A 23,913-nucleotide genomic window follows, 5' to 3' on the forward strand; every position below is an offset into this window, starting at 1 on the left:
GGCCTATTTTAAGCCATATCCTCTTGCTGAGATTTGTAGAGCAGTCACTTGGAGTTCAGTCCACATATTCACCATATACTAGCATCCCACTCTGATGCTGGGTGTGTGGTGCTACAATCTTTATTTAATTGAGATTTCCTCAGCCCACCTTCCATGTGGACTGGACAGCTCATGAATCTCCCAAGAGTGGGAATGCACAGAGGCCTTTGAGAAAGAAAAGTTACCTAACAGTAACTGTGGTTGTTTGAGAGCTGCCACTTTACTTTGTCATTGCCCACCCACCTTCCACTCTGCCTCAAAGTTCTCTACACAGCTTGGACTCTGCTGTCCAGGTGAAGGACCTGAGGCTGTTGTGGGGCTGCACTCCCTTATATACGATGTGATGTACTGACTGTTCAGCACCATGGGGTTCAGGTGGGGAGGTGCTCATGCAGTCCCAACAATGCACCTTTCAAGATAGCTCTGCAGGCTCAAGGTGCGGGGGCACCACCCCCAGAGTGGGAATGCACAGAGGCAACTCTCAAACAACCATAGTTACTAGTAAGGAACTTTTCTTTCTTTGCATTTGGAGAAGTGAGGCATGAGTATTGACAACATAAGGACTGTTGACTGGTTTGGATGTGGATCCAGTATGAATATGACTGGTCTAATATGAATCAGTGACAGTTTTGTTCTCATTTCAGAGCAGGAATAGGATTTTTGTTTGTTTTGTTTTGTTTTAATGTTGTTTTGTTTCCTACTCTCCTTGGTTTCTTTTCAGTACAAAGCGCTTGATTGTAGATGTAATCCGCTTCCAGCCGGGGGAGACACTGACTGAGATCCTGGAAACTCCAGCCACCCATGAGCAGGTATGGAAAAGTAGTTTGGCTCCACTCCTTAGGATACTGGATTCTTTTAAATCTAGATATATGTGGCTGCAGGTACATATGAAAGCCTAAATTCTGGGATTGTAATATATGTGGCAATTTAGGTGTGGCATATCGATGTTTCAGACCTGTGTATGTAAAATATCTCTATAAATGGAGATTCCCTATGTCCTAATAAGGAGGAGAGGATGGAAAATGATAAAATACAGGGAGGATCTGATGAGAAACAGTCAAATGAAAAAAAGTCCCATTCAATTACATCATGCAATAGGGGACAGCCAAAAAATGACAAGTTTTTAAAATGCTTATATACCAATGCTAGAAGTCTAAATGATAAGATGGGTGAACTAGAATACCTAGTATTAAATGAGGATATTGTTATAATAGGCATCACAGAAACCTGGTGGAATGAGGATAATCAATGGGACACAGTAATACCAGGTACAAAATATATCAGAAGGACAGAACAGGTCGTGCTGGTGGGGAAGTGGCACTATATATGAAAGAAAGCATAGAATCAAATGAAGTAAAAATCTTAAATGAACTAAATTGTACTATAGAATCTCTATGGATAGTAATTCCATGCTTGAAAAATAAGAATATAGCAGTAGGGCTATATTACAGACCACCTGACCAGGCTGGTGTTCGTGACTCTGAACTGCTCCGGGAGATTAGAGAGGCTATTAAAATAAAAAACTCAATAATAATAATAATAATAATAATAATAATGGGGCATTTCAACTGGGTACATATGACCTCAGGAAGGGATGCTGAGATAAAGTTTCTTGACACCTTAAATGACTGCTTCTTGGAGCAGCTGGTCCTGGAACCCACAAGAAGAGAGGCAATTCTTGATTTAGTCCTAAGTGGAGCACAGGATCAGGTCCAAAAGGTGAATATAGCTGGACTACTTGGTAATAGTGACCATAATATAATTAAATTTAACATCCCTGTGGCGAGGAAATCTCCACAGCGGCCCAACACTGTAGCATTTAATTTCAGAAAGGGGAACTACACAAAAATGAGGAGGTTAGTGAAACAGAAATTAAAAGGTACAGTACCAAAAGTAAAATCCCTGCAAGCTGCGTGGAAACTTTTTAAAGACACCATAATAGAGGCTCAACTTAAATGTATACCCCAATTTAAAAAATATAGTATGAGAACCAAAAAAGAGCCACCATGGTTAAACAACAAAGTAAAAGAAGCAGTGAGAGGCAAAAAGGCATCCTTTAAAAAGTAGAAGATAAATCCTAATGAGGAAAATAGAAAAGAGCATAAACTCTGGGAAACTAAGTGTAAAAATATAATTAGAAAGACCAAAAAAGAATTTGAAGAACAGCTAGCCAAAGACTCCAAAAGTAATAGCAAAAGTTTTTTTAAATACATCAGAAGCAGAAAGCCTGCTAAACAACCAGTGGGGCCACTGGACGATCGAGATACTAAAGGAGCACTCAAAGACGATAAGGCCATTGTGGAGAAACTAAATTAATTCTTTGCATCAGTCTTCACTGCTGAGGATGTGAGGGAGATTCCCAAACCTGAGCCATTCTTTTTGGGTGACAGATCTGAGGAACTGTCCCAAATTGAGGTGTCATTAGAGGAGGTTTTGGAACAAATTGATAAACTAAACAGTAATAAGTCTCCAGGACCTGATGGTATTCACCCAACAGTTCTGAAGGAACTCAAATGTGAAATTGCAGGACTAACAACTGTCATCTGTAACCTATCATTTAAATCAGCTTCTGTACCAAATGACTGGAGGATAGCTAATGTGATGCCAATTTTTAAAAAGGGCTCCAGAGGTGACCCTGGCAACTACAGGCCAGTAAGCCTCACTTCAGTACCAGGCAAATTGGTTGAAACTGTCGTAAAAAACAAAATTGTCAGACACATAGATGAACATAATTTGTTGGGAAATATTCAACCTGGCTTTTGTAAAGGGAAATCTTGCCTCACCAATCTACTAGAATTCTTTGAGGGGATCAACAAGTATGTGGACCAAGGGGATCCAGTGGATATAGTGCACTTAGATTTTTCAGAAAGCCTTTGACAAGGTCCCTCACCAAAGGCTCTTAAGCAAAATAAGCAGTCATGGGATAAGAGAGAAGGTTCTCTCATGGATTAGTAACTGGTTAAAAGATAGGAAACAAAGGGTAGGAATAAATGGTCAGTTTTCAGAATGGAGAGAGGTAAATAGTGGTGTCCCCCAGGGATCTGTACTGGGCCCAGTCCTATTTAATATATTCATAAACAATCTGGAAAAAGGGGTAAACAGTGAGGTGGCAAAATTTGCAGATGATACAAAACTACTCAAGATAGTTAAGTCCCAGGCAGACTGCAAAGAGCTACAAAAGGATCTCACAAAACTGGGCAACAAAATGGCAGATGAAATTTAATGTTGATAAATGCAAAGTAATGCACATTGGAAAACATAATCCTAACTATACATATACACAGGGCCGGCTCTGGCTTTTTTGCCGCCCCAGGCAAAAAAGCCTCCCGCCGCCCCCCGGCGGGGAGCGCCGGGGGGAGGGCGGCGAGCCCGGCCGCGGCCCCGCTCTCCCCAGCGCCGCCCCCCTCCAGGTGCCGCTCCAAGCACATGCTTGGTAGGCTGGTGCCTGGAGCCGGCCCTGCATATACAATGATGGGGTCTAAATTAGCTGTTACCACTCAAGAAAGAGATCTTGGAGTCATTGTGAATAGTTCTCTGAAATCATCCACTCAATGTGCAGCGGCAGTCAAAAAAGCGAACAGAATGTTGGGAATCATCAAGAAAGGGATAGATAATAAGACAGAAAATATCATATTGCCTCTATATAAATCCATGGTACGCCCACACCTTGAATACTGCGTGCAGATGTGGTCACCCCATCTCAAAAAAGATATATTGGAATTGGAAAAGGTTCAGAAAAGGGCAACAAAAATGATTAGGGGTAAAGAACGGCTTCCGTATGAAGAGAGATTAATAAGACTGGGACTTTTCAGCTTGGAAAAGAGGCGACCAAGGAGGGATATGATAAAGGTCTATAAAATCATGAGTGGTATAGAGAAAGTAAATAAGGAAGTGTTATTTACTCCTTCTCATAATACAAGAACAATGGGCCACCAAATGAAATGAATAGGTAGCAGGTTTAAAACAAACACAAGAAAGTATTTTTTCATGCAACGCACTGTCAACCTCTGGAACTCCTTGCCAGAGGGTGTTGTGAAGGCCAATACTATAGCGGGGTTCAAAAGGGAGCTAGATAGATTCATGGAAGATAGGTCCATCAATGGCTATTAGCCAGGATGGGCAGGAATGATGTCCCTAGCCTCTGTTTGCCAGAAGCTGGGATTGGGTGACAGGGCATGGATCACTTGATGATAACCTGTCTGTTCATTCCCTTTGGGGCACCTGCCATTGGCCACTGTCAGAGGACAGGATACTGGGCTTGATGGACCTTTGGTCTGATCCAGTATGGCCGTTCTTATGGATATATGGTGTATTTGATTTTTACTCTTGTGATGATCGGATTGTTGGAAGCCATATATATAGGGGGATGATGTAAAAAGCAGATTTCAGATAGGCCAGTGCTGGTACTAGGGTGTGAATGAGTCTACTAGGTATTGTTTAGTTCAACAACTAATTACTGTATTCAGTGCAGGAATCACTGAGTGAAATGTTGTGGCTTTAGTTATGTTGGAGGTTAGACTAGATGATGATGATTTTCCCTTATAGCTAAGGATACAATTCTGTCACGGAGGTCACAGATTCCATGACTTTCCAGGACCTTTGTGACAACTTCTGGGACAGGGCTGGAGCAGCTTTTCAGCCCCAGGGCTGCCAGAACAGCTGACTGGCCGCCAGTCCCAGGGCCACAGAGCAGCAGTCACTGGAACAGCTGACTGATAGTCAGCTCTGGGGACGGGGCCGCCGGAACAGCTGATCAGCAGCCAGCCTCAGGGCCGCGGAGCAGCTGACCGATGGGCAGTCAGCCCCAGGGCTGCCGGAATAGCTGACTGACTAGCGATCAGCCTCAGGGCTGCCAGAACAGCAGCTGCCAGAACAGTGGCTGGGATTGGATCAGTCCCCCTGGGGCAGGAGCAGCAGCGGTCAGCCCCTGTCCCTGGAGCAGGTGCAAGCCCTGGCAATGCTCTCTTTGTCCCCCTCCCAGGGTATTTTTAGTAAAAATCAGGGACAGATTATGGGCTTCCATGAGTTTTTGTTTATTGCCTGCAACCTGTCCCTGACTTTTACTAAAAATACCCCTGACAGAATCTTAACCTTACATATAGCCTTAAAATCTATCCACCCAACTTGTAATTCTCTTCTCTCCTAGGAAGCAGAGCATCAGAGAGCTATGCAGAGACGGGCCATTCGTGATGCCAAAACCCCTGACAAGATGAAAAAATCTAAATCTGTAAAAGAGGACAGCAACTTGAATCTTCAAGAAAAGAAGGAGAAAATCAAGACAGGCTTGAAGAAGTTGTCAGAGCTGGGAACCGTGAACCCAAAGAATAAATACCAGGAGCTAATCAATGATATTGCCAAGGTATTCTGACAGGAGGTCACTGGTGGTTCGTTGGGTGTTTCAAATTATGGCCTCGTCATTTGTTACTCTTATTGAAGTTGCAATAGTGCAGATGGCAGGAATTTTCCAAGGTATTAAAGTAATAGTGACAGCTGCCTCTGAGAGAGATGAGTAACACATGCTCTGCTAATCTCCAGCCCTTCATATACATGCAAGAATTCACTTTTCTCATAAACACTTTGTTGATGATGGGACCTCATTGACTGTGAGGAAGAGTATTTTTATTTTCTTAGGGAAAAATTCCTGAGAATCAGTCAGTAAGTGTAACATTAATTTTCCTCTTTTTAAATTGACATATTCTAAAATACTTTCTTTACAAAGATTACTCTTGTAAAGAAACCTTATTTTACATGTAAGTACAAAATAAACATTCATAATACTCTTACAAAGGCATCCTCAGTAAACAATCCTCCGTAGAGGAGAAAGGGAGAAATAAAAAAAATCATAGCTTCTGTCACATGTTTCATCCATTCTTACAGTGATGACCGTTATCTGACATCAAATATTTACCAAAATTAATGCATCAGAACGGTATATAAATACATAAATAAAATAAATTGTCTCCTTTAGAGATCAGGTAAGAATAAACCCTTAAGTGATTCCTAATTATCCAAAATAATAATGGAAGCTAATCTGGAAACTAGACATTTTCATTTGTTCATAATAATCAAAATAACATTTCTTTCTAAAAATAAAAGATTAACAAGGGAAGAAATGAAAAATTGTTCAGGACATTTCAGGACATTTGGTTTCTGTCTATAAGGATATATTTGGCAGGGCCGTAGCAACAAAGAACGTGGCCCCCTCCGAACATGTGTCCGGGCGGGGCCCCTTACAATGCAGAAACTGGAATGCGGTATTTATTTTGCCACTTTTAGGGGCCCCCTTCCTTGCGGGGCCCCCTCCGGTCGGAGGGTACGGAGGGCGCTCGCTACGCCTCTGATATTTGGTTAGAAAGTCTGTGAAAGGGCTAATTAATGTGGGTATTAAACTTGGAAATGTGTGTTCCAAATGGACTCTCTTAATATTGTACACTGGCTTGATAAAGGGAGCACCCAGCAATGACTCAATGGTAAAGCTTCACACATCTACCATCCTTATCTAGGACATCCGGAACCAGCGCAGATACCGTCAGAGGAGAAAGGCAGAGCTGGTGAAGCTGCAGCAAACTTACAGTGCGCTGAACTCCAAAGCCACTTTTTATGAGGAACAGGTGGATTATTATAAAAGCTATATCAAAACCTGCTTGGATAACTTGGCCAGCAAGGGCAAGTGAGTACCTCAGAGCAGCGCTGGGTTTTTGGGAAAGGAATGCATAGACTACAGCTGAGAAGAGTCATGCCACCACCTCAAAGCTTCTCGATTGGACTCCCTGGGAGAGTCATTTTCTGAGTGAGGGTCTTAGGCATGAAACAAAATCAATGTAAGCACTGGAGAGAGAACTGAGTGATGGTAGGAAGGTCTGGGATGAAGGAGATTAACTGGGTCATGTAAGAGGGCAAAACGTATAGAAGGGAGGGAGGGAAATGGCTAGGTGACAGCAGGTGGACTGAAGAGATGGAGGAATATGGTTGGGTCTAAAAAGGAGGACTTGGAAGAATGTAACTTTTGTGATGCACTGTGGGTGGGGATCCCCAGGAAGGTAAAGTGCAGGAACACATGATAAAGTGGGTTGTTCTCTCTACTTCAAATATTTATACCAGTTTCATAGATTCCAAGGCCAGAATGAACCATTATGACCATCTAATTTGACCTTCTGTATAGCCCAGGCTGTAGAACATCCCCAAAATAATTCCTAGAGCAGATCTTTTTTTTAAAAAAAATCAATCTTGATTAAAAAATTGTCAGTGATGGAGAATCCGTCACCTGGAAATTTCAATGGTTAATTACTCTCACCATTTAAAGTTTACAACTTATTTCCATTCTGAATTTGTCTAACTTCAACTTGCAGCCTTATGGAACTTGGTCTTTCTGTTACCTTATGCTCCCCCTATCTGTTTGTTGTGTCTCATCTTATACGTAGGTTGTAAGTGGTCAGGGCAAGAACTGTGTTTTTATTATGCTTGTACAGAGCCCAGCACACTGGGCAGGAGCCTCTAAGCATCAGTTCACTGCCACTTACTCCTGTCAGGTCTCTGAGATGAACTGGCAGTATCTTGTGGTCTACCCTCTGATAGTTGAGGTAATTCATAGAATCATAGAATATCAGGGTTGGAAGGGACCTCAGGAGGTCATCCAGTCCAACCCCCTGCTCAAAGCAGGACCAATCCCCAACTAAATCATTCCAGCCAGGGCTTTCTCAAGCCTGACCTTAAAAACCTCTAAGGAAGGAGATTCCACCACCTCCCTAGATAACCCATTCCAGTGCTTCACCACCCTCCTAGTGAAAAAGTTTTTCCTAATATCCAACCTAAACCTCCCCCAGGCAACTTGAGACCATTACTCCTTGTTCTGTCATCTGGTACCACTGAGAACAGTCTAGATCAGTGTTTCCCAAACTTGGGATGCCGCTTGTGTAGGGAAAGCCCCTGGCGGGCCGGGTCAGTTTGTTTACCTGCCGCATCCGCAGGTCCGGCCAATCGCGGCTCCCAGTGGCCGCGGTTCACTGCTCCAGGCCAATGGGAGCTGCTGGAAGTGGCAGCCAGTACGTCGCTCAGCTCACGCTGCTTCCAGCAGCTCTCATTGGCCTGGAGCAGTGAACCGCGGCCAGTGGGAGCCGCGTTCGGCCGGACCTGCGGACGCGGCAGGTAAACAAACCAGCCCGGCCCGCCAGGGGCTTTCCCTACACAAGCGGCGTCCCAGGTTTGGGAAACATTGGTCTAGATCCATCCTCTTTAGAACCCCCTTTCAGGTAGTTGAAAGCAGCTATCAAATCCCCCCTCATTCTTCTCTTCTGCAGACTAAATTCATAATTTTGGGTTCCTTCTGAACGCTTTACTGCTTCTGGGTCCCCGGAGAGCAATGAACAGAAATAGTTCTTTCCAGATTTTTAACAATGAGGTTGATTAATCATTGGAACAGCTTACCAAAGAATGTTGTAAATTCACTGTCCCTTGAAATCTTTAAATCAAAATTGGATATCTTTCTGAAAGATATGCTGTTTTTCAACCATAAAGTATTGAGGTTGCTACAGGAATTACTGGGTGAGATCTGCAGCCTCTGTTGTGCAAGAGGTCAGAGTAAATTGTAATGGGTGCAGTATATATACATGTGTACGTGCCCACACATATATAAATAGACCATAAACATATGGACTCTGGCTTAAATAACTTAAAATCTGTGAATATTCTGTATTTATAACAACTATTTATTAGACAATACCAGTTTATTACTCATTTCCTGCCATCCACCCAGATCAGATCAAATTCTGTCATTGTTTGAACTCACTCTTATTGCCTCATTCAGCTAACTTCATTATTTGTTTTTCTCAGAGTCTCTAAGAAGCCACGGGAGATGAAAGGCAAAAAGAGTAAAAAGATTTCTCTGAAATATACGGCAGCTCGACTCCATGAGAAGGGAGTCCTGTTGGAGATTGAAGACCTGCAAGTAAACCAGTGAGCATTCTTTTAACCTTTAAGCCTGAAGTCCAAAGATCTTTACCTTAGCTGGGAATAGGGAAACAAGTGTTCCTAACTCCGTCATCTTCTGCTTGTAAAACTCCTTTTCCAGGGCTTCAGTGTAGAGCAGTGGTTCTCTGCCTGCAGGCCGCTTGCAGCCCAATCAGCACACAGCTGCGGCCCATGTGACATCCTCAGAGTCATGTTATGGATGTAGCCCCCATAACACATAGAGAGCTGCATATGAGGCTCACAATGATAAATAGGTTGAGAATCACTGGTGTAGAGGAACAAAATTCCATCTCTCAGCCAGTGAGTTTCATCAGTGGGTTCCATCAGTCACCAAAACTGTTCTGTAGAGACTAGTCTGAAATAATGACAAACTGATGTCTGGTTGAGCTCCTGGAGCTGTGTAGTGTTTGTAGATTCATAGATTTTTAAGGCCGAAAGACCAATATGAGCATATAGTCTTTCCTCCTGCATAGCACAGGTCAAAGAGTCAGCAATTTTTGCATCAAGCCCATCACTTTTGGTTGAGCTAGAGCATGTCTTTTAGAAAGACATCCTTTAAAGACTTCCAAGTGATGGAGAATCCATCTCGTCCCCAGTTAAGTTTTTCCTATGATTAATTACTGCACTGTTAAAAACTATCACTTTATTTCTAGTCTGAATTTGTCTATCTTCATCTTCCAACCATTGGGTCTCATTATGCCTTTTTCTGATAAATTAAAGAACTGTCCACTGTCAAACATCTTACAACCCCATATGTGCAATTTTATGCTATCCACACTGCATGTTGTTAGTGTATGCCAGAGTATCCTATTCATCAGTACAGCGCAATTCTTACTACTTTCACATGGAACAAATATGGGATCCAGCAGATACGTAGAACATATTATGTTTTTATTTGAAAAGTTTCTAAGGTTTCTGTGCTATGTGTGATCTATCCAAAGGTGCATAGTGTGTGGGGATAGAGTCAGAGTAAATGTTTTCTGGAACTTTCATTCCAAATGAACTTAACTGTCACATACTTTGATTTCTTTTAAAATTGCAGCATTCTAATATGGGATTTTAATGGATATTTCCAACCTTAACTTTAACATAAAGATTTTTTTTTATGGGAAATGAAAACAAAATTGGACAATACACCAGAAAATATGCTGAAGGGAACCAACCCTTCACTGACTGGTGTTGGGGAAAGAACAGATTAGATAACCGAATCTGGTGTTTCCATTTCTCAGTTCTATGAAAAACAGCAACCAAGATTGTCTGATAAGATCTGTTTTTTGGAAATTCCCCCTCATGGTCCTCCACCTCTCCCCTCAGCCCCCAGAGCCATCTATCTGCGTCTACCACAATCAGATTACAAAACCTTCCTCATCAAAGTTGGATTAGGGTCAAACAGGGCCTATGTCCCCCAAAATTTCATGGCCTCCCAGGAAAACACCACCTCCTTAGCCACCTAAATACAGTCTTGGCTTACTCACAGAGCTCACTCCTGAGCCCTTAATAGCTCTCAAAATGTAACTGTAAATGGGGAATCATCTTTAAGTGGGTGTGTTTCTAGTGGCCTGTGAGAGATCATTTTGTGGTCCTATGCTATTTAACATTTTTATCAGTGGCCTGGAAGAAAACAAAATCATCACTGATATAGTTTGCAGATGACACAAATATTGAGATCGTGGTGAACAATGAAGAGGACAGGTCACTGATTCAAAGTGATCAGGATCACTTGGTAAGCTGGACATTAGCAAACAGTATGTGTTTTAATATAGCTGAATGTTAAGTTAAGAAAAAAAATGTAGGCCATACTTACAGAACAGGGGGCATGATCCTGGGAATCAGTGACTCTGAAAAAGACTTGGGGTCATGATGAATAATCAGCTGAGCATGAGCTCCCAGTGCAACACAGTGGTCCAAAGAGCAACGCAACCCTTAGATGCATAAACAAGAGAAATCTCAAGTAGGAGTAAAGAGGTTATGTTACCTCTGTATTTAGCACTGGTGCAACCACTGCTAGAGTACTGTGTCTAGTTCCAGAGTCCACAGTTCAAGAAAGAGATTGCTAAATTGGAGAGGGTCCAGAGAAGAGCTATGAGAATAGTTAAAGGATTGGAAAATATGCCTTATATAGTGACAGACTCAAGAAGATCAATCTATTTAGCTTAACAAAGGGAAGGTTACAAGGTTACAGCTCAGCCTGTAAGTATCTACATTGGGAATAAATATTTGACAGTAGGCTCTTTGGTCCAGCAGGTATGACAAGATCCAAGGGTGTAAGCTGAAGCTAGACAAATTCAGACTAGAAATAACGTGTAAATGTTTTGTAGTGAGGGTAGTTAACCATTGAAATGATTTACCAAGGCTTGTGGTGGATTCTCCATCGTTGGCAATTTTTAAATCCACATTGGATGTTTTTCCAAAAGATCTACTTTAGTTCAAAAAGGAATTATTTCAAGGACATTATATGGCCTGTGCTATTCAGGAGGTCAAACCAGATGGTCCCAATGGCCCCTTCTGGCCTTAGAATCTATGAGGCTTCCTCTCAATGAGGCAGCCTACCTCACCTCAGCAGGAAGTTGGCTTGCTGAGAGCTGTACATTGTACCACTGCCTACTGCTCTGCCTTTGTCTCTTGCTCTCTGCTGAGTTTGAGATTCCTTATTCACACTACTTGTATTGCAAGGATCCTGTGTTAATATTGTCCTCCACTACCTATTCTTCATTAGAAATTGTATGTTAAATAATAAATTTATTTTTATTTGCCAACCTTCATAGGTTTAAAAATGTGATATTTGAAATCAACCCAACAGAGGAAGTAGGAGACTTTGAGGTCAAAGCAAAATTCATGGGCGTTCAGATGGAAACATTCATGTTACATTATCAGGTAAGGATCCTCCTATTTAATGCTGAAAACCTGTGGTGTACAACCTATGTAGACTGCCTGTGGCCACCAAAATCTTTCGTGTAGACTTCTCGTAGTCACTTTCTGTTAATCTAAGATTTCATAAATAAATATTTGTATTCATTATGCTTCAGAGAGAATTAACAGAACAGGTAATCATCAAGTGATCCATCCCCTGTTGCCCATTCCCAGCTTTTGGCAAAACTGAGGCTAGGGACACCATTTATGGACCTTGTGACGGGTTGGACCCCCCTTTTGGGTTGCCACCAGATGTGCTGGGATCCCACTGAGCCCACCCGTCCTATCAGCCTGGGTTTCCCTTACTCTGTGCTGCTATAACAGGCTCTCAAGCCCCTTTCCAGCACACACACAGGCAGGGACACACCCAACTGTAGAATCACACAGAGTCTGCAATTAGCTGTCTGTGGGAGGTCTCAGCTAGGGGAATGCCCAGCTCTCCTGTGCACACAACCCTTTGGAGTGTAAACCCAAAATTCTATTGTCCTGTGCTGTACAGAGATCTATATAGCATAAGCTCATAAAAATCACCCCCCTCCCTCAATGTGGAGGGAGATATGTACAGCTCCTTGCCCAACCAGTTATGAATTGCACAAACTGGGTTTTGGAATAAACAAAAAATAAGTTTATTAACTACAAAAGGTAAATTTTAAGTGATTATAAGGGATAGTAAACAGAACAAAGCAGATTACTGAGCAAATAAAACAAAACACGCAGCCTAAACTTAATTCACTAAAGAAACCGGTTACAAATAGTAATTTCTCACCCTAAATGTTGTTTTAGGCAGGTTGCAGAGTTTCTGCAGCTTAGAGTTCCAGTTATTTCTCTTCACAGACTAGACCCCTGTCTCAGCCTGGACTCAGCCCTTGCCTTTCCCCAGCTTAGCGCCTTTGTTTCTTCAGGTGCTTTCAGCAGTCTTCCTTCTTGGGCGGGGAGGCAATGGAGAAGAGCCCAGTTTAACTCACTTCCCAGTCTTAAATAGGATTTACATAAGGCAGGAATCCTTTGATTCCAGTGGGAAAGTACCAGCAGTGTCCAAGGTGGTACTCTGTACCAGGTGACATTATCACATGACCTTGCAGTGTTAAAGCCACCATGAGACAAAGTTTATTTGTAACGTCCACAGGAAGGACCTCCAGGAAGATGAGAGATCAGCATCTTCAAAGACCCATTCTATTGTCTTTCCTAATGGCCCATTCAGGCTGAATGCATACTGTCTGGTGGATGTTCCCCAAGTACACACACAGTTGTAATTGTTAGATAATCAATATTCCTAACTTCAGATACAGAACTGACACATGCATACAAATGGGATAACAACATTCAACAAATCATAATCTTTCCAATGATACCTCACATGACCCATCTTGCATAACACATATCTTATTTATGCCATATTCATATTACAACCATATTTTTATAAAGAATATGGGTGTGACATCACAGACCTATCCTCCATGAATTTATCTAGTTCTTTTTTTAACACTGTTATAGTCTTGGCCCTCACAACATCCTCTGGCAAAGAGTTCCACAGGTTCATTGTGCACTGTGTGAAGAAATACTTCCTTTGTTTGTTTTAAACCTGCTGCCTGTTAAAAACAGGGTTTTGGAGCAATCAAATTTTTTAATTGCTCCGCTCCAGCTCCAGGCAAAAACCTACTGGTCCGCGCTCCAGCTCCAGGCTCCGCTCCAAAGCCCTGGTTAAAAATCATTTGGTGATCCCTAGTTCTTGTGTTCTGAGAAGCAGTAAATAACACATCCTTATTTACTTTCTCCACACCTGTCATGATTTTATAGACCTCTATTATATCCCACCATAGTTGTCCCTTTTCCAAGCTGAAGAGTCCCAGTCTTATTAATCTCTCCTCATATGGAAGCCGTTCCATACCTCTATTCATTTTTGTTGCCCTTTTCTGAACCTTTTCTAATTCCAATATATCTTTTTTGAGGTGGGTCGACCACATCTGCACGCAGTATTCAAGATGTGGGCGTACCGTGGATTTATATAGAGGCAATATGATATTTTCTGTCTTATTATCTATCCCTTTCCTAATGATTCCCAACATTCTGTTAGCAAGAATGTCCACACCAGCGCTAAGTCAGCAGGAGACGTTCTCCTGACGTCATAGCTTCCACATCTCATTGAGGTGGAGTAATTATGCCAATGGGAGAGCACTCTTCCGTCAGCATAGCGCATCTTCACCAGATGCGCTGATGCAGCTGCACCTATGTAGCATGGTAGTGTAGACTAGCCCTCAAATTACTGCTCATGGAATCGGCCCTTCAACCCCTGGAGTCCCAGGGGGAGCTCTTGCCGCAACCCTCTACTTCAAAGGGAGGTGAGCCCAGAGAGACGAGCCACTTACACAAGGCGTCTTAGAAAAGGTCTGTGAGTCCATTTAGCAAGCCCAGTTCAAGCCAAAATCTCCGGCTCCATCAGTATCATCGGTACTGATGGCACCGAAGCGGTCTAAAACTGGTACCCAGGGCGCACACTGTACCAAACTAACAGAGCAAGTCAGACTACCCAAAGACCCGAAGGGCACATGCAAAGAAGCACCAGTATTGCGGGGGTGTGAAAAACATAGAAGATCCGCCCCAGGGAAAGCTCCGTCGGTATGGACATTGGCACCGCAACAGGCCTCATGGCCAGGTCCGCATGTCTGACTCATTCAATGCAAGCCTCTCATCACCGACAGCCGCTGCCAGTACTGATGCCATCTGCACTGCCAGATTTCCGGTGAGTGACGGATCTTTCGGTATCCAATGCACCAGACTCGCCTCTTCTCAGTACTGGGTCCCTGGTACTAAGTTCACCCAGAGCCCTAGACTGGAATTTCTCTTTTCCCACCTGTCTCCCAATTCTATCATTGTGGACACAGTTAACTCTAAGGGCCACCAGCACCAGTTCAGATCCACCCCTTATGATCGGGACTGGACATGTTTGGATCTGTTCAGCAGGAAAGCATATTCATCAGCTACCCTCCAGTTCCGTGTAGCAAACAACCAAGTCTTGTTTGCAGAATATGACTACCAAAAATTACATGAAACCTGGTTCCTTTATTGAGCAACTGCCTGATTCTCACAAGGAACAATTCAAGGCCATAGTCAACAAGGGCTAACTGGTGGCAAAAACGTCTCTCCAAGCTGCATCTAGTGCAGATGACATGGCGGCACACTTGATTTCTACAGCCATTGTGATGAGACGGGCTTCATGGCTTCACTTAGCTGGCTTCCTTAAAGAGGTCAAAACTATGGTGGAAGACCTTCCTTTTGAAGGGACAAAGTTATTTGCTGAGAAGACTGATGCATCTATTCACACATTGAAGGATTCTAGGACTACTCTTTGGTCCCTTGGGATCTATACTCCTGCCTACAAAAGAAAGTACAGCCTTCAGCCACCATTTAAGCCCTGCTCATCACAATACAAATATCAGTTCTTGTCACAGAGATCTTACGAGACGCAGAGGAAGAAGCCTAGGTTCCCCAGGTGAAAGTATTGGGGATATCATAGAATATCAGGGTTGGAAGGGACCTCAGGAGGTCATCTAGTCCAACTCCCTGCTCAAAGCAGGACCAATTCCCAACTAAATTATCCCAGCCAGGGCTTTCTCAAGCCTGACCTTAAAAACCTCTAAGGAAGGAGATTCCACCACCTCCCTCGGTAACCCATTCCAGTGCTTCACCACCCTCCTAGTGAAAAAGTTTTTCCTAATATCCAACCTAAACCTCCCCCACTGCAACTTGAGACCATTACTCCTTGTTCTGTCATCTGGTACCACTGAGAACAGTCTAGATCCATCCTCTTTGGAACCCCCTTTCAGATAGTTGAAAGCAGCTATCAAATCCCCCCTCATTCTTCTCTTTTGCAGACTAAACAATCCCAGTTCCCTCAGCCTCTCCTCATAAGTCATGTGCTCCAGCCCCCTAATCATTTTTGTTGCCCTCCGCTGGACTCTTTCCAATTTTTCCACATCCTTCTTGTAGTGTGGGGCCCAAAACTGGACACAGTACTCCAGATGAGGCCTCACCAATGTCGAATAGAGGGGAACGATCACGTCCCTCGATCTGCTGGCAATGCCCCTACTTATACAGCCCAAAATGCCGTTAGCCTTCTTGGCAACAAGGGCACACTGTTGACTCATATCCAGCTGCTCGTCCACCATAACCCCTGGATCCTATTCTGCAGAACTGCTGCCTAGCCATTCGGTCCCTAGTCTGTAACAGTGAATGGGATTCTTCCATCCTAAGTGCAGGACTCTGCACTTGTCCTTGTTGAACCTCATCAGATTTCTTTTGGCCCAATCCTCTAATTTGTCTAGGTCCCTCTGTATCCTATCCCTACCCTCCAGCGTAACTACCACTCCTCCCAGTTTAGTGTCATCTGCAAACTTGCTGAGAGTGCAGTCCACGCCATCCTCCAGATCATTAATGAAGATATTGAACAAAACCGGCCCCAGGACCGATCCTTGGGGCACTCCGCTTGAAACCGGCTGCCAACTAGACATGGAGCCATTGATCACTACCTGTTGAGCCCGACGATCTAGCCAGCTTTCTATCCACCTTATAGTCCATTCATCCAGCCCATACTTCTTTAACTTGCTGGCAAGAATACTGTGGGAGACCGTATCAAAAGCTTTGCTAAAGTCAAGGAATAACACATCCACTGCTTTCCCCTCATCCACAGACCCAGTTATCGCCTCATAGAAAGCAATTAGGTTAGTCAGGCATGACTTGCCCTTGGTGAATCCATGCTGACTGTTCCTGATCACTTTCCTCTCCTCTAAGAGCTTCAGAATTGATTCCTTGAGGACTTGCTCCATGATTTTTTCCAGGAATCAACTTTCTTTCAGCCCTCCACTTTGAAACGGCAATTTTGACGGGTTGGTCAAGGTACCTGCAGAACATTCTCACCACCTCATGCTGTAAAACCCCACCCATCCCTTCGGCGACTATCTTATCCCTTTCAACAGCACCTGGGAACAGATAGCCTCCGACAAGTGGGTGCTGCAGATCATTTGGGATGGTTATGCCATCCATTTCTCCTCCCTCCCAAACACTCTTCCCCATCCCTCTTCAGGGACCTTTCTCACAAGAGTCTGCTATGTCAGGAGGTAAACCGTCTCCTCAGCATAGGAGCCGTAGAGCCTGTGTCCGTACATCTAAGAGGCAAAGGCTTCTATTCTCGCTACTTTGTAATTCCAAAGAAGAAAGGAGGTTGGAGACCCATGCTGGACTTGAGAGTGCTCAACAGATATATCAAGATGCAGAAGTTCAAGATGGTCACCCTATTGGTGATTTTTCGAGCACTGAAGAAAGGAAATTGGTTCTCGGCCCTCAACCTCCAAGATGCATTTTTCCACATTTCCATCATACCGAGTCACCGACATTACCTGAGATTCACACTAGGCCAAGACCACTGCCAGTGCAGAGTACTCCCCTTTAGCCCTCAGGGTATTTTTCAAGGTTCTCTCAGTAGTCGCAGCCCACTTACGCTTTCAGAGCATCATAATTTATCCTTACCCAGACAACTGCCTTCTATGGGCACGTTCTTTCACCAAAGCCCAGTGAGTCACCCAGACTACACTGAATCTGTTCCAGAATCTGGGCCTACAAATCAATGCACAAAAATCCACATCAACACCGGTGCAAAGACTAGAATTCAGAGGCACTCCTCCCATGTCAGAGATTCCTCAGTCTCTCCACACTGGTAGAGACAATACAATCCAGCCCCCAGATTTTGGCCAGACACCACCTCCAGCTTCTAGGGCATATGGTTGCGGGCACATCGGTCCTAGCTCGTGCCAGACTACGCATGAGATGCCTCCAAGCCTAGTTCAATTCATTTTACAGGCCAAACAGAGACAGCATACACAAATTATTATTGATGCCCACCAAGATTAAGGAATCCTTAGGTTGGTGGAAAGACCCAGTGAACGTATGTACCGCAGTTCCATTTGTTCGGCCTCCCCATTGTTACTCCTGACCGCTGATGCATCCCTCATAGGATGGGGTGCACATCTCAGCGGTCTCATGGTGCAGGGCAAATGGTCTTCATCCGAGAGGCACCTTCACATCAACCTGCTTAAACTCAGAGTGGTCAGAAACACGTGTGCTCATTTCCTCCCGCTGATCAAAGACACGCACACAAAAGTCGTGATGGACAATGTGGCCTGAATGTATTACATAAACCCTCAGGGAGGAGCCAGATCACACTGCCTGTGCATGGAAGCACTGAAGCTATGGAACTGGTGCATTTCCAACAAGGTCTTAATATCAGCGGCCACCCTGCCAGGAATATTGAACATGATGGTGGACAACCTCAGTTGCAAATTCCCACTCAACCATAAGTGAGAAGTAGATTTGATGGTCCTACACGACATATTCCAGCAATGGCAGACACCGAAAGTAGATCTGTTCGCTACTTATCAGAACAATAAATGCCATCAATACTGCTCCATATGGGGGATCAGACAACACTCCATAGGGGACAGTCTCCTCCACCCATTCGACAAGGGTCTTCTTTATGCCTTTTCCCCCATTCCCTCTAATTCTGAAAGTCTTGTTGAAAGTGAAAAGAGAGAAAGCAAGCATCATACTGATTGCTCCCACCTGGCCCAGGCAGATGTACCCTTACCTGTCACAGCTGGCACTATGTCCACTGATGACTCTTCCAATCACTCCATACCTGCTATCGCAGAACGAGGGTCACACCCTCCATCCCAACCTGCGGATTCTGCGACTCAAAGCCTGGCTCCTTCTTGGTTCCAGCACATAGAGACATTTTTCTCTGAGGAGGTACAGGAGGTGCCATTACACAGTAAGAAAAGAACTACTCCTCACACCTACTTGCAAAAATGGAAAAGATTTCAAATCTGATGTCAGCCCAAAGGCATCCTCCCAAATGCAGCCACCCTACTGGTAGTCTTGGACTATCTGTTGACTCTCAAGAAATTGAGAGTCAATCTGTTGACTCTGTCAGCTCACTAAAGGTTCGCCTAACAGCAATTGCAATCTTCTACCAACAGATAGAAGGATACTCTTCTCTTTTCTCATCCAACCATGAAAAGATTTCTCAAAGGCATAGCAAACGTCTTTCCCCAACCTAGACTTCCCACTACTCAGTGAGATCTCAACCTGGTGTTAAAAGGACTGACTAGACGGCCGTTTGAACCCAGGACCACTTGTTCGTTAACTCACCTTTCAATGAAGATGGCATTCCTGATCGCCTTTACCTCCGCAAGAAGGATAGGGGAGATAGTGGCTCTGATGGCGCATCCCCCGCTTTTCTGTGTCCTTCCCTGACTAAGTCACACTTCGACCACATCCGAAGTTCACTCCCAAGGTGACTTTCACTTTTCATATAAACCAGCTTATTCAACTTCCTACCTTTTATCCTAAACTTCATCAGGATAATAGGGAAGCTATATGCTCAACGTGAGGAGAGTCTTGGCCTTCTATTTGGACAAAACAAGAGCTTTCAGCTCAAAGACTCTCCAAATGGGTCTCAAACTGTGTCGAGCTCTGTTACCAGATGCATAATGTAGCACATGCATCTTCAATACTCATGCAGTCTACAAGATCGGTCTCCTCTTCCATTGCCTTCTCCAAAAGTATCCCTAAATCAGAAATCTGCAGAGCAGCTACATGGGCATCTGCACATACCTTTGGAGAACATTATGCCATCCTCAGGGAAGGACTCGGCTGCAGAGCCAGATTTGGTGCCACGGAGCTATCCTCTATAATAGATTTGACTCCAAAGCCCCAGCCTCCTAGTGGTGGGCACTGCTCAGGAGTTACCTACAGTGGCGCACCCATAGGGACACTACTCAAAGAAGAAGAAAAAGGATTGACTTACCTTGTGCAGTAATGATGGTTCTTCAAGATGTGTCCCTCTGTCGGTGCTCCACGACCCACTCTCCTCCCCTCTACTTCGGAGTTCTAGTAGTTGACTCTGCAGTAGAGAGAGAACTAAGGAGGGATTGTCCACACACATTGGCTAGCCTTGTGGCAGGTGGGGAACAGCGCATGCATGGGTGGGATGGTCTGCTATCAAAATTCTCTGATCAGCAGCGCAAGGTCACAGACACACCTACAGTGATGCACCCATAGGGGGACACACCTCAAAGAACCATATTTACTATACAAGGTGAGTAATATCTTCTTGTTTTCACTTGAACCTAAGGCCAAAATTTAGGATGGATTAACTTACAAGGTTCGGATCTATGTTTAGTCAAGGAAAAGTCTTACGTTTCTGTAATACCTGCCACGTGACAGCTATCTGGATTTATATAAAAGCACTGAAATTTGTGCATAATTTCTAGGAAATACTAATTTGCAAATAGATTGTTGTTATAAAAATACTACTTCAATAACTGACCATATGGATCCTCACTCTTTAGCCTAAACTCACAATCTTTTAGTGGTCTTCAGTGGTCTCAGTTGCCCTTCATTTACTTTTGACCATGAAAGTTGCAGTGAGTTTGGAGCTCATTCAGTGTCCTCAATACTTCTCTCATCAGTTACTGTTTTTTCATTTTTCTGCCCCTTTTGTGTGTATTCTTGTGTGTGTAGTTAGTCAGCTTTTTTATTTTAATTGATGTTGATGACATTGCAGGCACCCTGTAGGTCCCACTCCTCATGAGCAGCTTTGTTTTTCCTGAACATCAGTCCTAAGATGCAGTTTTTCTTAGTGTCTTTTGGCCCAATAGACAGCATAACTGGGGTAACTGAGAGCTCCGGCTTTATGAACTATGCTTCACGCAATGCTGTTATACCCATTGCAGCCTCCCATTTTTGGGTGCCTCTGGGAGAAGGTCAGAATTAGTGTGAGTTCACTCTTAGAAGAACAGCTATTTCAAACCCCTACTAGTAAGGGAGGCTTCTTCTGGCCCTGAGTCTAGTACCATTACATGGGAGAGACACTGTGGCTCCGATTAACCACTTGACAGGGTGGTTTTATGACCAACATGATGAGCAGCATCGAGGCCATTCGTCTCATCTGATCAACTGAGTTGGATACCAATCATCCAGCATTATCAATGTTGAGGGGTGTCTTGATTTCAAAGACCTAATCACCATAAGTGACTTTAGGTCCAGCAAAAGTGGCATTGAAGTTCCCAATGTCACCTGAGCCAATGAGGAGCATTCAGTTATATGTCATGAGCACCTCTGAGCTGAGCCTTTGAGTGGTCTTGGGACTCTGTCTCTTGGCTTCCCTTGCCTCTGGGCTGGAGAAAGATGGAGAAACGGCATTGTAGTCTCCTTGCTCCCACTCAACCTCAGTGAAGGTGAGGAAGTATAGTACTGTCACAGGGTGGCTGGCTGGCTCCTGTGACTGAAGTAGGTCCAGCTCCCATGCCATAGTAGATGCTCCCAGTTAAAGGGGTGGGGTCCAAGTTGTAAAAGGTGAGCTGAGGAACAGTTTTGTTTACTTTGCTTAAAGTTTGGGCAATAAATCTGCCTAAAGGAGACTGTGAGTGCGGCAGCTTGTCTTTAGCAAGCTGGAGAGAAGCCCTGCCTCATCACTAGGGCCCTACCAAATTCATGGCCATGAAAAATGCATCACGGACCGTGAAATCTGGTCTTCGTACTATACAGATTTCACAGGCGAGACCAGCATTTCTCAAAATGGACCATGAATTTGGTAGGGCCCTACTTATCACACACTATCAGTCTCCCAGAAAATGTTCAATACTGAGAGAAACTGGCACAGGAGATGCTTTATTGTCTGTCCATTCAGTGTCTACCTCCTCAGAGCTATATGACACTGGGAAGGTGTCATTGTAGCAGTCTTGCCTCCATTGATAATGAAACTGGTTCAGTCTTCTTCATTTGACCCTAGCTGGGAACTTTTCCTGTTATTCTGCTTTAAATTTTAGTGCCTAAGTCACCTCAGTGGGAGCTGTGGCTGCTTAACTTCTTTGAAAATCAGGCCATATATTTTATGGCTGTGAAATATGATTAAATGAGGGGCGGAAGGACTCTATCTAAGGGTTATGGAGATTGTATGGTAATCACACGACTGGCGAGCCTGGAAATGACTGTTTAGACTTAGATTGTTGTGGTCTTTTTAGATATTTGAAACAGAGGTGAGAGCAAGAGAGAGTTTTCATTTAAATTTTCCTATTAGTACAAAAAATCATAAAACTAATATAATCAGAACTGTCTATTAATATAATATTTTTCATACTTTCCAGGTAAAATCAATGGGTCTTTAAGGCATTAATCTCCCAGGCTTATATGTCCTAGACTCTCACTAGATATTAATTCTTCAGAAATCTGCTTTGCACTAGTGTCTTGTAAATTATCCCTTTCCTGTTCAGCCTCTATGGATTTCTCACTAATCAACATGTTCTCTTTGATAGGATCTTTTGCAGCTGCAGTATGAAGGTGTTGCTGTCATGAAGTTGTTTGACAGAGCAAAAGTCAATGTCAACCTCCTGATCTTCCTTCTGAACAAGAAGTTCTATGGGAAATAATTGGCATCTCCCAGAGGAGCTATGAAAAGGGGGATGAATGGAAAAACTGCATCTCTGTTTCTTAATATCTTCTTTCACCTGTCAGAACCAAGGACACCTATATATTGATGTACCTCCCTCTGCCCAAACTACAAGTATAAAGAAAGACTAGACTGTCAGTGAATTAATAATCCTGACTGAGTCCACAGGGACTCTATCTGTCTTACTGCTATGATCTTTTTTTCTGACTTTTCAGATTCCTTGAGAAGCATTTAGTTTAGAATGTTTTCCATGTACTATTACAGTGGCATTGGGGATTAAACAGTTGTTAGAATATATTTTGGGCTTCTGGGTGTATTCTTTGCCTAAATGTTTGGATGGTGGGGCTTGAATTCTTGTTACTTGTTGTAGAAGAAGAAGAAAGCTAACACAGCAGAGCAACCAGGTCTGCCTCTGTATCTAGAAGCAGAACAGGATTTCAGCTCATATTTAGACTCCCTCCCTGAAATTCTAAGAAAACACAACAGGACATCAACTTAGAGAAATATTTGCTCTGTGCTGTAGCATGGAGAAACTGGAAAAATTTTAACTAGCTGATTCTGTCCATAGCAGTGTCCATCACCGAAGGTTCACTACCAGGATGGCTGAACTCTGTTTATAGATTTGATTTGTAAAGACCTATACTTGAGTTATATTTTAGCATATTATTCAATATACGTATGTAGCTCTGTCTTCAGGCAATGGGGAGAAGAAAAGATTTTGTCACAGAACTGAGTCAAATTAAGAGTGGTCAATGGCCAGATTGGTCAGGTGGTTTCAGTGCCAGCTTTTGGTGGTGGCGGTGGTGACTATTAACTGTATCAGACTAGTGCAACAGAGTCCTAGATGGCTTTCAATGATCTAAGTGTTGCTGAATTATTACTACACATACATTATTGTAGCCATGTATAACATCTTTAGTGATCTAATTCTTTTTTCAATATTTGTTTCTCATTAAGACACCTTACTAATATACAGATTGTCCCGGTAGTAGAGGAAATGAGGAATGTGTGTGCTAATGCCTAAAGATGAAAAGTGGCCTTTTATTGGGGATGGAGGAGAGAGATTTTTGAATCAGTTGAGAAAAGTTTATTTTACAGTTTTGCTTCAGAAGCTTTTAGAACATTACAGAAAAAGTTTCTAAGTTAGCTTAGTGCTCCACATATCTCTACCTGATGCCATTAAACACTATGATCTACCTGCAGACTTGCCAAAGAGAATTTACTCTGCCTTAAATAGTCTGAGCTGTTAAATTATTTACATTTTACCAAATGTACATGAGCAAATGACTCCCCGTTTCCTTTACTACTTAGATATTCACTCATCATTACGGTGTTGCCTGTTATATTGCTATATCTAACAGAAATGCAAAAGGACTGTTATGAACTCTGATCTTCATTAACTTACTTTTAGCCTGAAACAAACTTTTGTTGCCCAAGTTATCTGCTCCAGATAAAAATGTCTTTTTTTTTTAATAATTTTAAAATCTGTTTGACTG

General features: G+C 43.3%; 1 protein-coding gene across 1 annotated transcript in view; it reads left to right on the plus strand.

Moving 5' to 3' along the window:
• IQGAP1 (IQ motif containing GTPase activating protein 1) overlaps positions 1–22,917 on the plus strand; it is a 178,739-nt gene extending 155,822 nt beyond the window's left edge. Inside the window, exons 33-38 of the mRNA XM_065412617.1 lie at positions 761–848; positions 5,186–5,398; positions 6,543–6,709; positions 8,869–8,991; positions 11,772–11,880; positions 22,284–22,917. Coding sequence (XP_065268689.1) covers positions 761–848; positions 5,186–5,398; positions 6,543–6,709; positions 8,869–8,991; positions 11,772–11,880; positions 22,284–22,397 — 814 coding nt within the window. The 3' untranslated portion in view covers positions 22,398–22,917. The remainder of the gene's footprint in view (positions 1–760; positions 849–5,185; positions 5,399–6,542; positions 6,710–8,868; positions 8,992–11,771; positions 11,881–22,283) is intronic.
• The last annotated feature ends 996 nt before the right edge of the window (positions 22,918–23,913 follow it).

Source organism: Emys orbicularis, chromosome 10, assembly GCF_028017835.1.
Source record: "Emys orbicularis isolate rEmyOrb1 chromosome 10, rEmyOrb1.hap1, whole genome shotgun sequence".
Taxonomy (NCBI): domain Eukaryota; kingdom Metazoa; phylum Chordata; order Testudines; family Emydidae; genus Emys; species Emys orbicularis.